Below are 16314 nucleotides of genomic sequence, written 5' to 3'. Positions count from 1 at the left end.
CAAAGCCGCAGCTGCGATCGAAGGCCAGACACTGGAGAGCTAGCCGCTTTGAGGACCTTCTGGTAGGTCACTAACGAGCCCTCAATACGCTAATAATGGGGATGGCTGCACCAGGAAAACCAGGGTGATGAACGCTGGGTTTCTCCGCGGAACTCACTGTGAGAGAACGAGGCGATGCGTGCCAGAACCCCGTAAACAGCAATGTAAACAGTTATTAATTCAGACAATGATCATCAGCGCTGCTGCTTGTGACGCTGATAACCACCTCTGGCCGCGCGGCTGACAAGCCACGACCGAGCAAGGCTCCAGGGCCTGTGCAGGGCCTTCTGACGGAGGCCTGTGAGCTCGGAGCCCACCAGCCCCAGGGAGCCCCTGCCTCCTGCCGCTTCCCCATGCGCAGCTCATTCCTGATGAAACTTAAAAGAGATGCATTTACTTGGCTGCTCTGGGGCTTTGCAGTGGCACATGGGATCTTCAGTTTTTAACCTGGCACGCAGAACATTCAGTTGCCACAAGCACGATCCAGTTCCCTGACCAGGGCTAGAACCTGGGCCCCTGCACTGAGGGCAGAGTCTCAGTCACCGGACCACCAGGGCCGCACGCTGATGACCCACACTCTCTCCTGAATTCCGGTCACCTCTCTGTCGTAGGACGAGCAGGCTTTTGGTCCTGGAATGACCTGGCGGCTGGCCTGGGCCTTGACTGATGGCTACAGAGGGGCTCCTGGCAGAGGACACGGCGTCAGGACCCCTGGCAGGCCTCCTTGAGGTGGGGTGGGCTGGGGCAGGGGCCTGCCTGAGCCTTGCCTCGCTGCAGCTCGAGGGCCTGAGATGGGGCGCAGGCTACCCGTCCCTGAATATGGTCACACGTGCCGGCCAAGCGGAGGCGTTGGGGAAACGGACAGGTGTGCGGTGCCTGCCCGACCAGCTCCTCCTGAGAGATGAGCCCCGAAGTGCTCCCGGCTCTCAGAGAGGGAGATGGCTGATCCCACCACCTCCTTGAACGAGGCGGTGGGGATCGGTCTGAAACATCCCAACAGAGGCTGAGTGGGTCCCCGTGGGTGGGACGGACACTGCACCAGCCTGGGGCTGAGCGGGGCGGGCACGGCCACCTCCTCGCCCTCTCTCCTCCGTAAGCACATCCAGACCTGGACGGGCCGGCGCCCCAGGCCCAGGCTTAGAAGAGACGCCACGGTCAGTACTGGGGCCTGCAGCCGGCAGGGCCAGGGAGGCTCACCCTGTGTCGGGCTGACAAGCGGACAAGCTGCACGTGAGCTGGGAGCCTGCGGGAACCGCCCTCCCAGCCGCAGAGCGGGAGTCCGGGCTGTCCCGGTGGGAGGGAGTCCTCCTCCTCACACAACACACAGCGGTGCCCACTCAGCCAGGCTCTGCTGAGTCTGCGTCCGGGGCTTCTCTCTACAGATGCTGGCCGTGAATGCGCACCGCCAGTCCACGCGGCCCTGCCTGAATCTGTCACCCAGACGGACATGATGAAGACACCTCACCCTCGGGACTGAAATGCATGCTTCTCCTCATCACTCTGAAGACGGATGTGGCCACACGCTCCAGAGCCCCAGCTTCATCAGCCACCCCGTCTCCAGAACCGCCCACCTGGGGCCTTGGGGTCTCAGCAGGCTTCAGCTCTGTGCACGCCTCCCTCAGTCAGGGGGGGCTGGGGGCCTGGGGAGGGATCCACCCACTCCCCGTTCCTGGCCAGCGCCTCTGACACCCCACCCTGGAAGAGCGGCTCCTGCATCGACCCGTGAGCCCCAGAGCTGCAGCTCTGCCCCAGGTCTGGCCCGGCCTCGTGGACGCGCTCCTTGACCGTGTGTGCCAGGCCTTGGCTCCTGCTTTGCTGGGAGGGGCGTTGACTGTTTGCAGAGGCCTGGGCCTTCCGTCCATCGGGCAGCATCCGCAGGCCTGTGCCCACCGCTCCTGGCACCCCTGCCCATCCCCATGGGAAGGACCGGGTGGGCAGGGGGTGGCTGAGCACCCAGGCCCCGCAGGCCAGGCCGGCAGCCCTGTCTAAGGCCCACAGGAGTTCGTATGTAAACGAGCATCTGCTTGAGGAGACCCCAAGACCCCGTCGTGCAGTTACACTCCTCACTCAGATTTGAGCACACTCGGCATCACGGAGTGATTGGACGCCACGGGGCAGCGTGCTCTCACGCGGGGAACGTTCCCACTGCAGCATCAGCAGAGGAAGGGCCAAGAAGGGAAAGCTCTGTGAGCGAACGTCCGGTGCCCCCACGACAGGAGTCTGATCTCAGAGACTCGAGGAGTCAGAAGAAAAGGATTGCACCGAACAAGTGCAAACTGCTTTCAAACTCCACCCCATGGGACTTACCTCCTGAGACAGACGAGAGCTGGGTTAAGAGGACACGGACTCGACACACAGATCCGCCCAATTTGCCCCTCAGACCACAGAGCTCGGGCTGATCCAACAGAAAGCGAATCTGCTATTTACTTACTGTAAATGTCGATCAAGACTTAAAATGAGCGCCTCATATAGTCAGAGATTCTAGTACAGAAATATCTCCAACAGATGTTCACTGCAGCCTAGTTTGCAGCTGTGGATGTCTTTCAGGAGGGGGCAGTTTAAACAACTGGATAGACAGTGCCGCCTACAGCTGTCTCTGTACACACAGGACACCCCTGAGCGTCGCTGTGATGGGGGCTGCCTCTGGGCAGGGAGATGGGAGCCCAGGGACCTCATTTTCCCCTTTACTTTATTTGAAGACTTCATCCTTCTTCCTAGATGACCTAGTCACAGAGTAACCTTTTAAGAACAACACAAGGTACTCCCGAGAGGAACAGTCCCACCAGCTGTCGTGGGAGGCAGGGGCGGGAGCAGGGGCACTAACCAAGGGTCTCCCACGGACCCCGTCAGGAAGCGCCCACTCTCTCACCACGAGACTCCAAGAATCCACTGCCCTTTTGTCCAGGAGAGCCATCACACGAGGGGGACTCTCAACATGGCCTTTGACAGCCAGACCAATCGATTTAAGCAAACATAAAAGTGAGTGGCGGAAAAAAAAAAAAAGTGACTGGCGAGCAGGCAACAAGCCCCTGCTGCTGGGGGCTGGACGGGGGCCTGGTGCCCTCAGGCCCCACATGTCCCGACAGGGTCTCTGAGCCCCGGCATCTCCTGCTGCTTCACCAGAAGAGCATTCCAGGCCACACAACAGGCCTGGGGTCGCGTCGTGGGAAGAAGCGTGTTTACCTCCCCAGCTCCTTCCAAGAGGAGAGCACTCCTCGGCCAGAGTCCTGATATTTGGGGGGCCAAGGGTCCAGAAGCCTCAGGCCTGATCTCTGGGGCACCCCAGTCCCCTGATCACAGACCCTCAGCGTCCACACACCTGCTGAGACCCCAGTCCCCCGATCACAGACCCTCAGCATCCACACACCTGCTGAGACTCCAGTCCCCTGATCACAGACCCTCAGCGTCCACACACCTGCTGAGACTCCAGTCCCCCGATCACAGACCCTCAGCGTCCACACACCTGCTGAGACTCCAGTCCCCTGATCACAGACCCTCAGCGTCCACACACCTGCTGAGACCCCGGTCCCCCGATCACAGACCCTCAGCGTCCACACACCTGCTGAGACCCCAGTCCCCCGATCACAGACCCTCAGCGTCCACACACCTGCTGAGACCCCAGTCCCCCGATCACAGACCCTCAGCATCCACACACCTGCTGAGACCCCGGTCTTCCGATCACAGACCCTCAGCATCCACACACCTGCTGAGACCCCGGTCTTCCGATCACAGACCCTCAGCGTCCACACACCTGCTGAGACTCCAGTCCGCTGATCACAGACCCTCAGCGTCCACACACCTGCTGAGACCCCGGTCTTCCGATCACAGACCCTCAGCATCCACACACCTGCTGAGACTCCCGTCCGCTGATCACAGACCCTCAGCGTCCACACACCTGCTGAGACCCCGGTCCCCCGATCACAGACCCTCAGCGTCCACACACCTGCTGAGACTCCAGTCCCCCGATCACAGACCCTCAGCGTCCACACACCTGCTGGGACTTTGGTCCCCCGATCACAGACCCTCAGCGTCCACACACTTGCTGAGACCCCAGTCCCCTGATCACAGACCCTCAGCGTCCACACACCTGCTGAGACCCCGGTCCCCCGATCACAGACCCTCAGCGTCCACACACCTGCTGAGACTCCAGTCCCCTGATCACAGACCCTCAGTGTCCACACACCTGCTGGGACTTTGGTCCCCCGATCACAGACCCTCAGCGTCCACACACCTGCTGAGATCCCGGTCCCCCGATCACAGACTCTCAGCACCCACCCTCTCCTCCGGCACAGGGTCTCTGACACCTGGCACCCCTCCCCACGTGTGTCAGGGGTGACACTCCCACAGGCTGAGAGCTTCGCTGCCAGAACACGAGAGCTGGAGGGTTCCAACGGCAATGACTCAGGCCCCACGGAGCGCAGTGTCCAGAACAGACGAAGCCCATAAAACCCGTGACCTCACAGATGTCCAGAAGGACACGGTCCAGCACTCAGCCCTCAGAGGAGGGGACCAAAGAGAGCGGCCTGGTTCTGAGGCTGCGACCAGTGTCCCTGGGGCTCCCGAGAGGTCCTTCTCCTCTCTCTCCCAGGGGAGGAGCGAGCTTCGAGAACCCAGACCCCGGCAGGGCAGGGAGCAGCGAAGATGACCTCCCTCGGGAGGCGATGCAGGCAGCCCGCCGTGGGTCTGGCCCTGCCGACTCTGCAGCTGACCTCTAGCTTAGAGAGACGCAGAGCTCCCGGGGGGCTGCTCAGTGAGGCGTAGACGCTGAGGGAAAGCCCTGAACGGGAACCACACCTTCGTCATACCAGGCAAGCATTCTTGTGCTGTGGAGACGGGATGGTTTGGAGCCAAGGTTCACCCAGCACGCACACCCTGGACCCCAAGTAACACACCAAGTGGAGAAAGTCAGCCAAGGCAGAGGGTTACACTCTGTAAGCTTGAGAGGGTGCCAGCTAGTGTCTGAGGCCAAACGCAACATATGAGCGTTCTTGGGGAGATGCGAGCACGGAGTGCAGGGGCCCCAGTGAGCTTCCAGGGCTGGCGGACACCCGCTCTGTCGGAGCTGCAGCAGCCGCTCCATGGATGGCGCATGTGTGAGAACCCAGCAGACATGCCTGCCACACGCGCACCTGCTTACATGGCGATTATACTGCCATCAAGGTGACTGGCTTAAGACCAACGTTCAAGCTGAAAAACCAAAGGTTGAAATCTTCCTTAAAGGTCATCTCGGTCCTCTTATTTCTTGGATACGATGTCAGCAAACAGCAGTGACTGACCATGAGCCAATCCAGGTAAAAGTTTATGGGGAAAAAAAAAAAGGCTGCAGCCAAGCAGGCCCCCCACCACCACACCCGCCTCCAACCTGAGGATAAAAAAGGCTGCAGCCAAGCAGGCCCCCCACCACGCCCGTCTCTGACCTGGGGAAAAAAAAGGCTGCAGCCAAGCAGCCCCCACCACGCCCACCTCTGACCTGGAGCTCCCCGCTCTGCTGCCCGTCCCCGCGTGACCTCTGCTTTGGGGGCCGCGCCCACGTTCCCAACAACAGCGGGGAGAGGCCCCACTCGGCTGACGGCCTGGCCACCGTGGCGTCAGGCAGGGGAGGGAGCTGGCTCTGGCCTCCAGACGCAGGTCTCGGTGTCCAGCCCAAGTGGGACGGACGGACCTAGGCGGAAGGTACCCGCAAGACACAGCCCAGGAGATGCCAGGAGACAAGTGTTCCAGAGGACCTAAGAGGCAGCCCTGACCCACCCTGAGCTTCTCCGGCCTCTGTCCCGCCGCCGAGAAAGAAGGCGCAGCAGGAAAGCCGGGTCCTTGCTAAGCGCGCCACACCACTGCCAGGGCAGGAGCCGCCGCCCTTCGCCCCAGCTGCTCCACGGACCCTACCCTTCCTGCCACCAGGTGGGCACATGTTCCCTGGCCCGCGAGAGCCCAGCTTCTTTACCTCCTCTCCCTCCAGACCTCAACAAGCACCTGCCCCCTTCTCGCACCTCCTCCTGGGAACTGTCAGGGGCACTGACTGGCCCATCTCAGTCAAACCCCTCACAGCCACCCCCGTCCCCGTGACCTGTCTGGGCCCCCCACGAGGGCCGCTGCCTCTCTGACCTCCAGCATCCAAGCACGTGCCCCTCCCGCGCGGCGGGCCTTTCTCCCTGGGGTGTGGTCTCCTGGGTGCCTGGGTGTGTGCTGGAGGTTCCTGCCGCCTCTGCCTGGAGGGATCGCTCTGGGGTTTGCGTCAGCCCTGAGCCTCCAACGGCCAGGACCAGTCCTCAGAGGAAGGGGAGAGATCACAAACAGGATGGAAAGTCTTGGGAGCAGCCGGGGAAATGAGACGCCTTGAAGTTTTCCAAGCCCCAGAAAAGCATTTCCTTCTTCCAAACAATCCTGACACCCTCGTTGTCTCCGAAACAAAGGTGGCACCTCAGACTTGGAAAGACGCAAAGGGAAAGAGTTCTCTCCCTCCCGAACATCGCTGTTTCCCAGAGGAAGCCCAGCAAAGTGACGAGGACACGGAAAGAAGCAACAGACGAGGGTGGCGAGACTGCTGTGGGTCCACGGCTCAGCCTTCAGGCTCAGCACCAGCTCCCCTGCCTGACTTCCCACACCCCGGACGCTTTGAATATGGAAAGCTCCAGGCATCGACCTGAGAGATAGGGTCACAGCTGTAAAATCCTATAACCAGAGTCCGTAGGAAAATTGTAGGCTCAGGCGCGCGCACAGGTGGTGGGTGAAGCATCCTATCCCCAATCGCACCCCCGGGTAACGCGTTGTAAGGGAAACGGGAGTGGGGAGGGCTGAGCTGGTGCTGGTGGGCGAGCGGAAGACCCATCCCACCCAGACCAAGGAGCTTGGAGGGCCCGCGGGACAGACACCTGGGGACCGCGCTGGGCCGGGCAAACGGACCGTACGGAGCTGGAGCTCTGACCTCAGCCGAACAGAGAAGCCTCGCAGCTGGCTTGGCAGGAAATGTGGGAACCTCGGAGAAAAGCAGGGGACCTGGGGCTCGGCAGGAGGACTCGGGGCGCGCACGCTGGGCACCTCGGAGAGGGGTCTGATGGCCAGTTCTACGCGGACCCCCTGCGCAGGAGGGTGGGGAGCCCCGGCTGGGCGCAGACGCCGGGGCCGGGAGTGCAGCGCCTGGGTGCCGGGGGCGCAGAGGGGCCGGGCGCCGGCGCTCCGGTCGGACGGGGCCGGGAGGCCGCCCCGTGGGGACGGCCCTCGGGGGCTCCGGGCCGGGCTCGGGCGCAGGTGCGCGGGACGCGGCGTCAGCTCACCTGCGGAGCACCGGGAGGCACACGATCAGCAGCAGCGCGCCGAGCAGGAGGCCGGGCCTCCGCCGCGCACCCCACTTGGGCATCGCGCGTCCGCTGCGCCTGACCCACCGGCGCGGGAGTCCGAACCCGACCCGGAGGCTCGGCGGGGGCGGGGCCGCGCGCCGGTCGCCGGGGCAACAAGCCGCCGCGCTCGCGGCCCGCCGGTGCTCACTGGCTGCAGCCTGAGGCCCCGCCCCCGAGGCCCCGCCCCACCGCGCGGCCTCGGGGGAGGGGCGGGCCTCGCGGAGCGGCGGGGGCGTCGGGCGGTTTCCGGTCCTCGGCCCCGGCGCCCCGGGCCCCGTCCCTTCCCGGGGGCCTGGCCCTGAGAGGCGCCCTCAGTGGCAGAGACACTTTGCGGCTGGAGATGTGCAGACGGGAGCTCACCGCCTGGGCGCGCTGCGCAGCCCTGCACACTTGAACACGCGGGTAAAGTCACCCCCGGCGCGGTGAACGGGCGAGCAGGTGCGAAAGGCGCTTCCAGAGCCGAAGCAGTATTTTAAAGCAGTTCAAATGCTGAAGAGAAAAGTTTTTTAAATAGTGACTTAACGTGTGAAAGTGAAAGTCGCTCAGTCGTGTCCGACTCTTTGTGACCCCGTGGACAATACAGTCCATGGAATTCTCCAAGCAAGAATACTGGAGTGAGTAGCCGCTCCCTTCTCCAGGGGACCTTCCCAGCCCAGGGACTGAACCCAGGTCTCCTGCGTTGCAGGCGGATTCTTCACCAGCTGAGCCACCAGGGAAGCCCAAACTGGGAAAGGCGTACGTCACGGCTGCATATTGTACCCCTGCTTATTTAACTCATATGCAGAGCACATCATGCGAAATGCTGGGCTGGAGGAAGCACAAGCTGGAATCAAGATTGCAGGGACAAATATCAATAACCTCAGATATGCAGATGACACCACCCTTAAGGCAGAAAACAAAGAAGAACTAAAGAGCCTCTTGAAAGTGAAAATTCAGCCCCTCAGTCGTGTGACCCCGTGAACCGCAGCACTCAGCACTCCGGGCCTCCCTGTCCATCACCAACTCCCAGAGTTCACTCAGACTCATGTCCATCGAGTCGGTGATGCCATCCAACCTCTCATCCTCTGTCGTCCCCTTCTCCTCCCACTTTCAATCTTTCCCAGCATCAGGGTCTTTTCTAATGAGTCAGTTCTTCACATCAGGGGCCCAAAGTATTGGAGTTTCAGCTTCAGCATCAGTCCTTCCAACGAATATTCAGGACTGATTTCCTTTAGGATGGACTGGTTGGATCTCCTTGCATGCAGGTCAAGGGACTCTCAAGAGTCTTTTCCAACACCACAGTTCAAAGCACCAATTCTTCGGCGCTCAGCTTTCTTTATAGTCCAACTCTCACATCCATACATGACTACTAGAAAAACCATAGCCTTGACTAGACAGACCTTTGTTGGCAGAGTAATGTCTCTGCTTTTTAATATGCTGTCTAGGTTTCTTCCAAGGAGCAATTTTAATTTCTTTTAATTTATTTAATTTAATTGTCTTTTATTTAATTTCTTTAATTTTAATTTCTTTAATTGAAATATCTTTTAATTTCATGGCTGCAGTCACCATCTGCAATGATTTTGGAGCCCCCCAAAATAAAGTCTCTCACTGTTTCCATTGTTTCCCCATCTATTTGCCATGAAGAGATGGGACCAGATGCCATGATATTTGTTTCCTAAATGTTGAGTTTTAAGCCAACTTTTTCATTCTTCTCTTTCACTTTCTGCTGGATCATCAACAAAACAAGAGAGTTCCAGAAAAACATCTATTTCTGCTTTACTGACTATGCCAAAGCCTTTGACTGTGTGGATCACAATAAACTGTGGAAAATTCTGAATGAGATGGGAATACCAGACCACCTGACCTGCCTCTTGAGAAATCTGTATGCAGGTCAGGAAGCAACAGTTAGAACTGGACATGGAACAACAGACTGGTTCCAAATAGGAAAAGGAGCACGTCACGGCTGTGTATTGTCACCCTGCTTATTTACACAGAAGTTGTAGTGGTTATACCTTCATTTACTGTTACTCAGCTGGTACAGTGTGAAATGCCACATGCTTGTAAGTTCTGAGATTTTTTTTTTCTGAAAATGATACCAAATTGCTATGATTTATTCAGTAATCCTGGATAAATACATTGGTATTATGTAGGAACTTGGATGATCCTTTCAGTTTTATTCAGTACTGTTATTTTTTAGAGACCATGTACATTTCAGATCATCAGCAGTAATGTAGCAGATAGGTGAATTTCTGTTTTAGAGAGGATTGCCAGGTATTATACTCTCACAGGTTCTTAGGAAATTTTGTGGAATGTTTAAGAGTTACTGAAATTCATTTATGGAATATTTTCATGGAGAAGGAAATGGCAACCCACTCCAGTGTTCTTGCCTGGAGAATCCCAGGGACGGCGGAGCCTGGTGGGCTGCCGTCTATGGGGTCGCACAGAGTCGGACACGACTGAAGTGACTTAGCTTAGCTTAGCAGAGTATATCATAAGAAACGCTGAGCTGGAGGAAGCACAAGCTGGAATCAAGATTGCCGGGAGAAATATCAATAACCTCAGATACGCAGATGACACCGCCCTAATGGCAGAAAGTGAAGAACTAAAGAGCCTCTTGATGAAAGTGAAAGAGGAGAGTGAAAAAGTTGGCTTAAAGCTCAACATTCAGAAAACTAAGATCATGACATCTGGTCCTACCACTTCATGGCAAATAGATGGGGAAACAGTGGAAACAGTGGCTGACTTTATTTTTTAGGGCTCCAAAATCACTGCAGATGGTGATTGCAGCCATGAAATTAAAGACACTTACTCCTTGGAAGGAAAGTTATGACCAACTTAGACAGCATATTAAAAAGCAGAGACATTACTTTGCTAACAAAGGTCTGTCTAGTCAAGGCTATGGTTTTTCTAGTAGTCATGTATGGATGTGAGAGTTGGACTATAAAGAAAGCTGAGCACCGAAGAATTGATGCTTTGAACTGTGGTGTTGGAGAAGACTCTTGAGAGTCCCTTGACCTGCATGCAAGGAGATCCAACCAGTCCATCCTAAAGGAAATCAGTCCTGAATATTCGTTGGAAGGACTGATGCTGAAGCTGAAACTCCAATACTTTGGGCCCCTGATGTGAAGAACTGACTCATTGGAAAAGACCCTGATGCTGGGAAAGATTGAAAGTGGGAGGAGAAGGGGATGACAGAGGATGAGATGGTTGGATGGCATCACCGACTCGATGGACATGAGTTTGAGTGAACTCTGGGAATTGGTGATGGACAGGGAGGCCCGGAGTGCTGCAGTTCATGGGGTCACAGAGTCGGACAAGACTGAGCAGCTGAACTGATCGTGTGAGAAGCTACGACCCTGTAGATTCTCTTTAGACAGATGTGTCTGTCACACGTTTGAATCGCAGGAGGACGGGTGCGAGGGGCCAACCAGAATATCCTCCACCTTTGGGTGCACAAGTCTTGTTCTGGTCCTCACTCCTACCACTTTCAATTTTTTAATTTTAAAAAAGTCCAGATAAACCTTACATTTTAGGAAAAGATGAATAAAAGTCTTATTTTGGCACAGAATTATGTCAGAAAGGAAGTTGTATGATATTTGGGCAAATTTATGCTTTCTAGCAATCACAAACCCCACTCATCCCAAGAACAAAATTCAGAGTTTACTGAAAGAAAATATGAAATGTGTCTAGAGAGGCTGATGTTTTTCTCAGCATCAGAGTTTCCAGAAAACACACACGTAGGCGCATGCACACCACCGCATGTTCTGAAGCTGTGTGCTGCCCTTGCACACTCTGGACGTTAAGAGCTGCTAGGAACACAGCAAGGCTTCCCTTCTGGAACAAAGACAAGCCGCGTTTACTTTGAAGGGTTTTTTTTTCCAGCATTAAGCAAATATTTGTCAGCTAGAGAAAGTTAAACCCAGGAGAGGCAGAGAGGAGCGAACACACAGAAAGCCGAAGACCTGGTGCAGTGGGGAGGGGGTGGGTGGCTGGGGCTGACCCAGGGCCGGAGCCACCTTGAGTCTCCAGGGCGCAGTCCCGCCCCCTGAGCGCACTCCCCAAAGCCAGTATCTTCTATCCACTGTTTTTAAGACATAAAATTGCCCGAAAGGTGTTAAGACTGATAAAAGCGTGTTGGTATAATTGGAATGAGAGACGGCCCTCAAGACACACGGGGAAGGTGTCACAGGGGAGGCCCCTTTCCGCCTGTGCAGGTGTGTCCCAGACACACACCCTCACCTGCCCTGGTTCCTGGTGATGCTGCTGAGCAGCAAATAGCGCAGTCCTTGGGACTTCCCTGCTGGTCCAGTGGCGAGAAATCCATGCTCTCAGTAAAAGGGGCCCAGGTCTGATCCCTGGTTGCGGAGCTAGATCCCACAAGCAGCAACTAAAATTTGGCCAAGCCAAATAAACAAATATATTGTTTAAGTGAGCTAACAAATTATTGCAAAAGTAATAAATGAAAAAATAGCACAGTCCACTAAACACCAGGGTATCCTTAAGCTATTTAAACAGCACCAGATTCTCCTTTTTTTTTTTTTCCAGATATTAAACTTGTCAACATGGGCTATAAAAACCATGAAATCCTTAGCCCAGCCCTGTGTCCTTTGTTTTTATTTCTGGGAGAAAATGTGAACAACTCAGTGCTACAGAAGAAATCCTTCCCCCTTAACCTGCTGAGAACTACAGGCCTGTAGACACGCCCTACTCCTGGATTAAGAACACATGTACTCCATCAGGATTTAGTGGTACCAGGACTGTACTGCGGAGATGCTGCTACTCCAGACGTGTTTGCTGAGGAGCCAAGACTTCGGGTTTTTAAAAGAGTAGCAAGAGGTGCCTTCAACATACTCCTTTGCAGAACGCTTGATTGCTCTTGACCCTGAGCAGAGCATGAAATTCTCACATCACTGGGCAGGGAGGCTACAGTTCAGTGACCCAGCCAATGGGGCTGTAAACAGTGGCGTGCGGGCAGATCGTACCTAATACCCGCAACGGTAACCTGCACAGGCCAACTTCCCCATGCTGGGTGTGCAGAGAACAGAACAGAGCAAGTGTTCCTTGAAGAACGGGGTCCTGCTACCCTCCTCCCCTCCCAGGACTCTCCCGCTGCCCCCAGCGGAGACAGGGGTGGACGAGAAGCGAGGAGAGGACGAGGAGCCCAGTTTCCCTGTCAAGCTGCCAGAGTCTGGAGCCAAGAAACTGTGAGCGTGGGGAGCGCGGGGGACTCCTGGGATAAGTGAGCGTCATCTCAGCCCTGGACGAAAAGAACGCAGAAAACCGCTGTCCGTGAGGCGCACGTATATACCTGTGGCTGATTCATGCTGCTGTTTGGCAGAAACCAGCACAATTCTGTAAAGCAATAAGCCTGCGATTAAAAAATAAGTAAAAAAAAAAAAGAAGAAGAAGAAGAAGAAGAAGAAAATCCTTATCTTTGGAAAGCGAGAAAGGAAAATGGGTCCAAGTCGGGACGGTCAGTCAAGGCCTACCCAGAAAGGCACATCCGGGGCGCTGGGGGCCTGTGTGTTTGCCGGGGCTGCACCGGCTCCAGTGCTGGCCTGGGCGGTTCCCAAAGGCCACTTTGCAGCTCAGCCTCTGGGCGACTGAAAAGCAAGGTCTGGCTCAACAGCGTCCGTTCGTCCAGACGGGATCAACAGCGTTTGGGTTCGCTGTGTGCGGAGCACGGTTTCGGGTGCCAGGGAGGCTTCAGTGGCCCCTCTCTCTTCCTCTGCCCGGCTGAGGAAGCAGAACAGCAAAAACGCACAAACAAATCAGTCCCGTGTGTTCAAGGCGGCACCAACCCTGGGCTCTTTAATCCGCGGGAATGGGCCAGAGGCCAGAGGAGGGGTCGGGGGAGCCCACCGGGCCCCTGCTGCAGCTCGGGGAGCCAGAGCAGGAACAGGGGGCGGCTCCCTGGGGGGCTGGTCCAGGGTGGGCCTGGGCGTGGGGAGCAGGCGCTCCCCCCTCGGCGGTGCTGTGTCCAGGGACCCCACTTTCGCGCCCGGCACCTCGGAAGCAGCAGCTGGATTGTGGCCTTTCTGTGTCTCGGGGATGATTTGCTCCAACCACTCGCGGTCACGTTTCGTCCTGTACCCACAGTTGCTTTGTATCTGTCGGTCCAGATGCTGGTCCAGGCACAAACACCACAAAACGCCCGTGTCCCAGCCTGGCTCCAAGGCAGTGAATTCCACAGCATGAAGGAAGCGGACGAGAGAAGCGGGCGTCGGGGGTGCTACGTACAGAGGAGACCTCACCAAGAGGGCATCGCCGAGCAAAGCCCTGAGTGGTCACCTGCGTACGGGGCTGAGGTGTGGCCGGCCAAGCAGAGAGGGCCCCGGGGGGCAGTGCCCAGGGGTCCAGGCCTGCAGGGAGGAGGCCAGGGGAACCAGGACGCCGACAGGCAGGCCTTCCAGAGCAGAGCTCTGACTCAGGCAGTCAGGGAGCCAGGGCAGGCTCTGGGCGTGGCGTCCACTGTGTTTCCAAAGGTCATCTGGATGCCAGGAGTGGGCGGCAATCCAAGAAAGGGGACCGACCGGAGGCTACTGCAGGCGTCTGTGTGCTAAGACAAGCGGCTGCCTGGCATGGGGCGGACTCTGATCCCTGGGTCGTCTGTGGGGCAAGAAAAATGAGGAGGATTCGAGAATGACTCCGTCACGCTGGGCCTGAGAAAGAGGAGGAACTGGGGTTGCCATCCCTGGGATGGAGGAGACTGGGAGGGTCAGCCTGTCCAGAGGCCCAGAAGCCCAGCTCGGCCCGGCTGGTTTGGGCCGCAGAGGGTTTGGTCCACCGAGGACTCTGGCCACTGTGATGCAGGGGCGTGTGGAGGGGCTGGGGCAGCGGAACGGGCTAGGGAGGAAAAGGGGCCTCGGGGGGACGCAGACAAGCCTCCTTCCAGGGTATCTGCTGGCAAGAGGGAGAGAGAAACGGGAAAGCGGCTGCGGCTCGCAGCCCTGAGCCGAGGACACTGCCCAGTCCTCATCTCCATCTTGGGCGGGAGATGGAATCACAGTGCTGGACACGGACATGGGATCGTGATCAAAGAGACGGAAGGCAGCGAAGCAGAACGGACGCGGGGCATCTCGTCCGCCACATCCTGGGGGGTCGTGGGCAGGCTGGGCCGTGGAAGCGGGCTCCGGGGTGAGCAGACAGGGCCACGCACGGCAGCACGCCTGCCTGGTGACTCAGCGACTGCAGATACGAGCCGTGTGAGCTGTCAGCGCGAGTGAGCACCAGCCGCGCCCTCGGAGCCTGTCCTGAGTATCCGAACATTCGCTTTCAAACGTAGGCGCGCGTGTGTGTGGGAGAGGCCGCAAAGCGAAACATTAAAACTGCACTGAGTTGAAGTAAAATAAAGCGTGGTTAAAGACTGCTATGAAACTATCAATATCATCTACAAAAACAATCATTAGGAGCTTTCATACACTTTCATCCTCCTGGACTGTGGCTCAGAGGGTAAAACCATCTGCTTGCAATGCAGGAGACCCGGGTGCCTTCCCTGGGTCAGGAAGATCCCCTGGAGAAGGAAATGGCAACCCACTACAGTACTCTTGCCTGGAAAACTCCATGGATGGAGGAACCTCGTAGGTTACAGTCCATGGGGTCACAAAGAGTCAGACACGACTGAGCAACTTTGCTTTCCCTTTTCATATACTTAAGCACATTAGGAAATAAGCTGGCAGCTAACAGGAATGTTAAGAGTACAGCAGCTTTGTAAGTGTGGGAAGACTATGAAATCCTTTTGAACCAAGAGATATATGAAAGATATATCTAAAAGATAATTTTAAATATAAATTATATAGATATTAGATATTCATAAAATTTAAAATTTTAAGATATTGGTAAGAATTAGGTATATTTCTAAAGATTGTTTTAATCACAGTTTTTAATCATGGTTGAATTGTTTGTGTTCACTGTTCCTAACATTACACAACAAGCTTTTCAAAAACTGGATTTTAGTATTTAATTTCATTTTAGCCATGTGTCTTGGGAGGCAAGCTCTTCGTTGGAATTCTTGCCATTCTGAATAAAGTTGGGAGGAACTTCGATGAGGGGGACGAGCTCCTGGATGACGTGCAGGTGCCTCTATCAGGAGTCTTTGATCCAGAAAAAATAAACACGGGGAGACGCAAGTGGTAAGCAAGCAGCAGGCACATCTCCTCCCACTGGACCAGCCTCAGAAGCACACGGTTCTTGCGGTCCTTTAGTTTCTTACAGCTTTGAGCTTTGTCCTTGTTGTTCAGGCGCTCAGTCGTGTCCGACTCTCTGCGACCCCATGAACCGCAGCACGCCAGGCCTCCCTGTCCGTCACCAACTCCCAGAGTCCACCCAAGCCCATGTCCATTGTGTCAGTGATGCCATCCAACCATCTCATCCTCTGTCATCCCCTTCTCCTCCTGCCCTCAATCTTTCCCAGCATCAGGGTCTTTTCCAATGGGTCAGTTCTCCGTATCAGGTGGCCAAAGGCCTGGAGTTTCAGCTTCAGCGTCAGTCCTTCCAGTGATCGCTCAGGGTTGATTCGCCTTAGCACTCACTGGCCGGATCTTTGAGTTTCTTCCCAGTCGGTTTTCAACTGCCGAGGGACCTTTACACCTGCCCAGATTGTGACTCTCAGAGGCCAGGTTCCTTCTACGAAACAAAAGATAAACACAGGAAACCTTTTCCCCGAGTTTATATTTTGCTACATACTAGCCAGCGATGTTACAAAATATACACTTTGTATCTCAGATGTCTGTACAAAAAGTTCTCTTGAAGTTCAACAGTGTGTTAGACAATAATGAATGTAACTATGCTTCTTATTTTGGTGCCATTAGAGCTTTTCCACCACACTCTGCAGATAACAGTAGCATCAGAGGAGGACGAGCAAACGGCGAATGGGTTCGTTGCCTGAGCCTGCTGCAGAAGGAACACGGCTTGAGGGGCTAGCTGTCCTGACATGGCAGGCACGTAACAGGTTATTCGCGAT

General features: G+C 56.0%; 2 protein-coding genes across 2 annotated transcripts in view; both read right to left on the bottom strand.

Annotated features, from left to right (window-relative positions):
- Positions 1 to 7393, bottom strand: part of LOC138092323 (beta-galactosidase-1-like protein 2) — a 44841-nt gene extending 37448 nt beyond the window's left edge. The window contains exon 1 of the mRNA XM_068988100.1: positions 7311 to 7393. Coding sequence (XP_068844201.1) covers positions 7311 to 7393 — 83 coding nt within the window. The remainder of the gene's footprint in view (positions 1 to 7310) is intronic.
- A 124-nt stretch (positions 7394 to 7517) lies between these two features.
- The window catches only part of LOC138092322 (beta-galactosidase-1-like protein 3), a 47100-nt gene continuing 38303 nt past the window's right edge, over positions 7518 to 16314 (bottom strand). The window contains 3 exon segments of the mRNA XM_068988099.1: positions 7518 to 7755; positions 13215 to 13584; positions 13644 to 13714. Of these exon segments, the coding sequence (XP_068844200.1) occupies positions 7518 to 7755; positions 13215 to 13584; positions 13644 to 13714 (679 nt within the window).

The sequence above is a fragment of the Capricornis sumatraensis genome, chromosome 16, assembly GCF_032405125.1.
Source record: "Capricornis sumatraensis isolate serow.1 chromosome 16, serow.2, whole genome shotgun sequence".
NCBI lineage: Eukaryota > Metazoa > Chordata > Mammalia > Artiodactyla > Bovidae > Capricornis > Capricornis sumatraensis.
The sequence above is the reverse complement of the archived record's forward strand: the minus strand, read 5'-3'. Positions and strand labels throughout refer to the sequence as shown.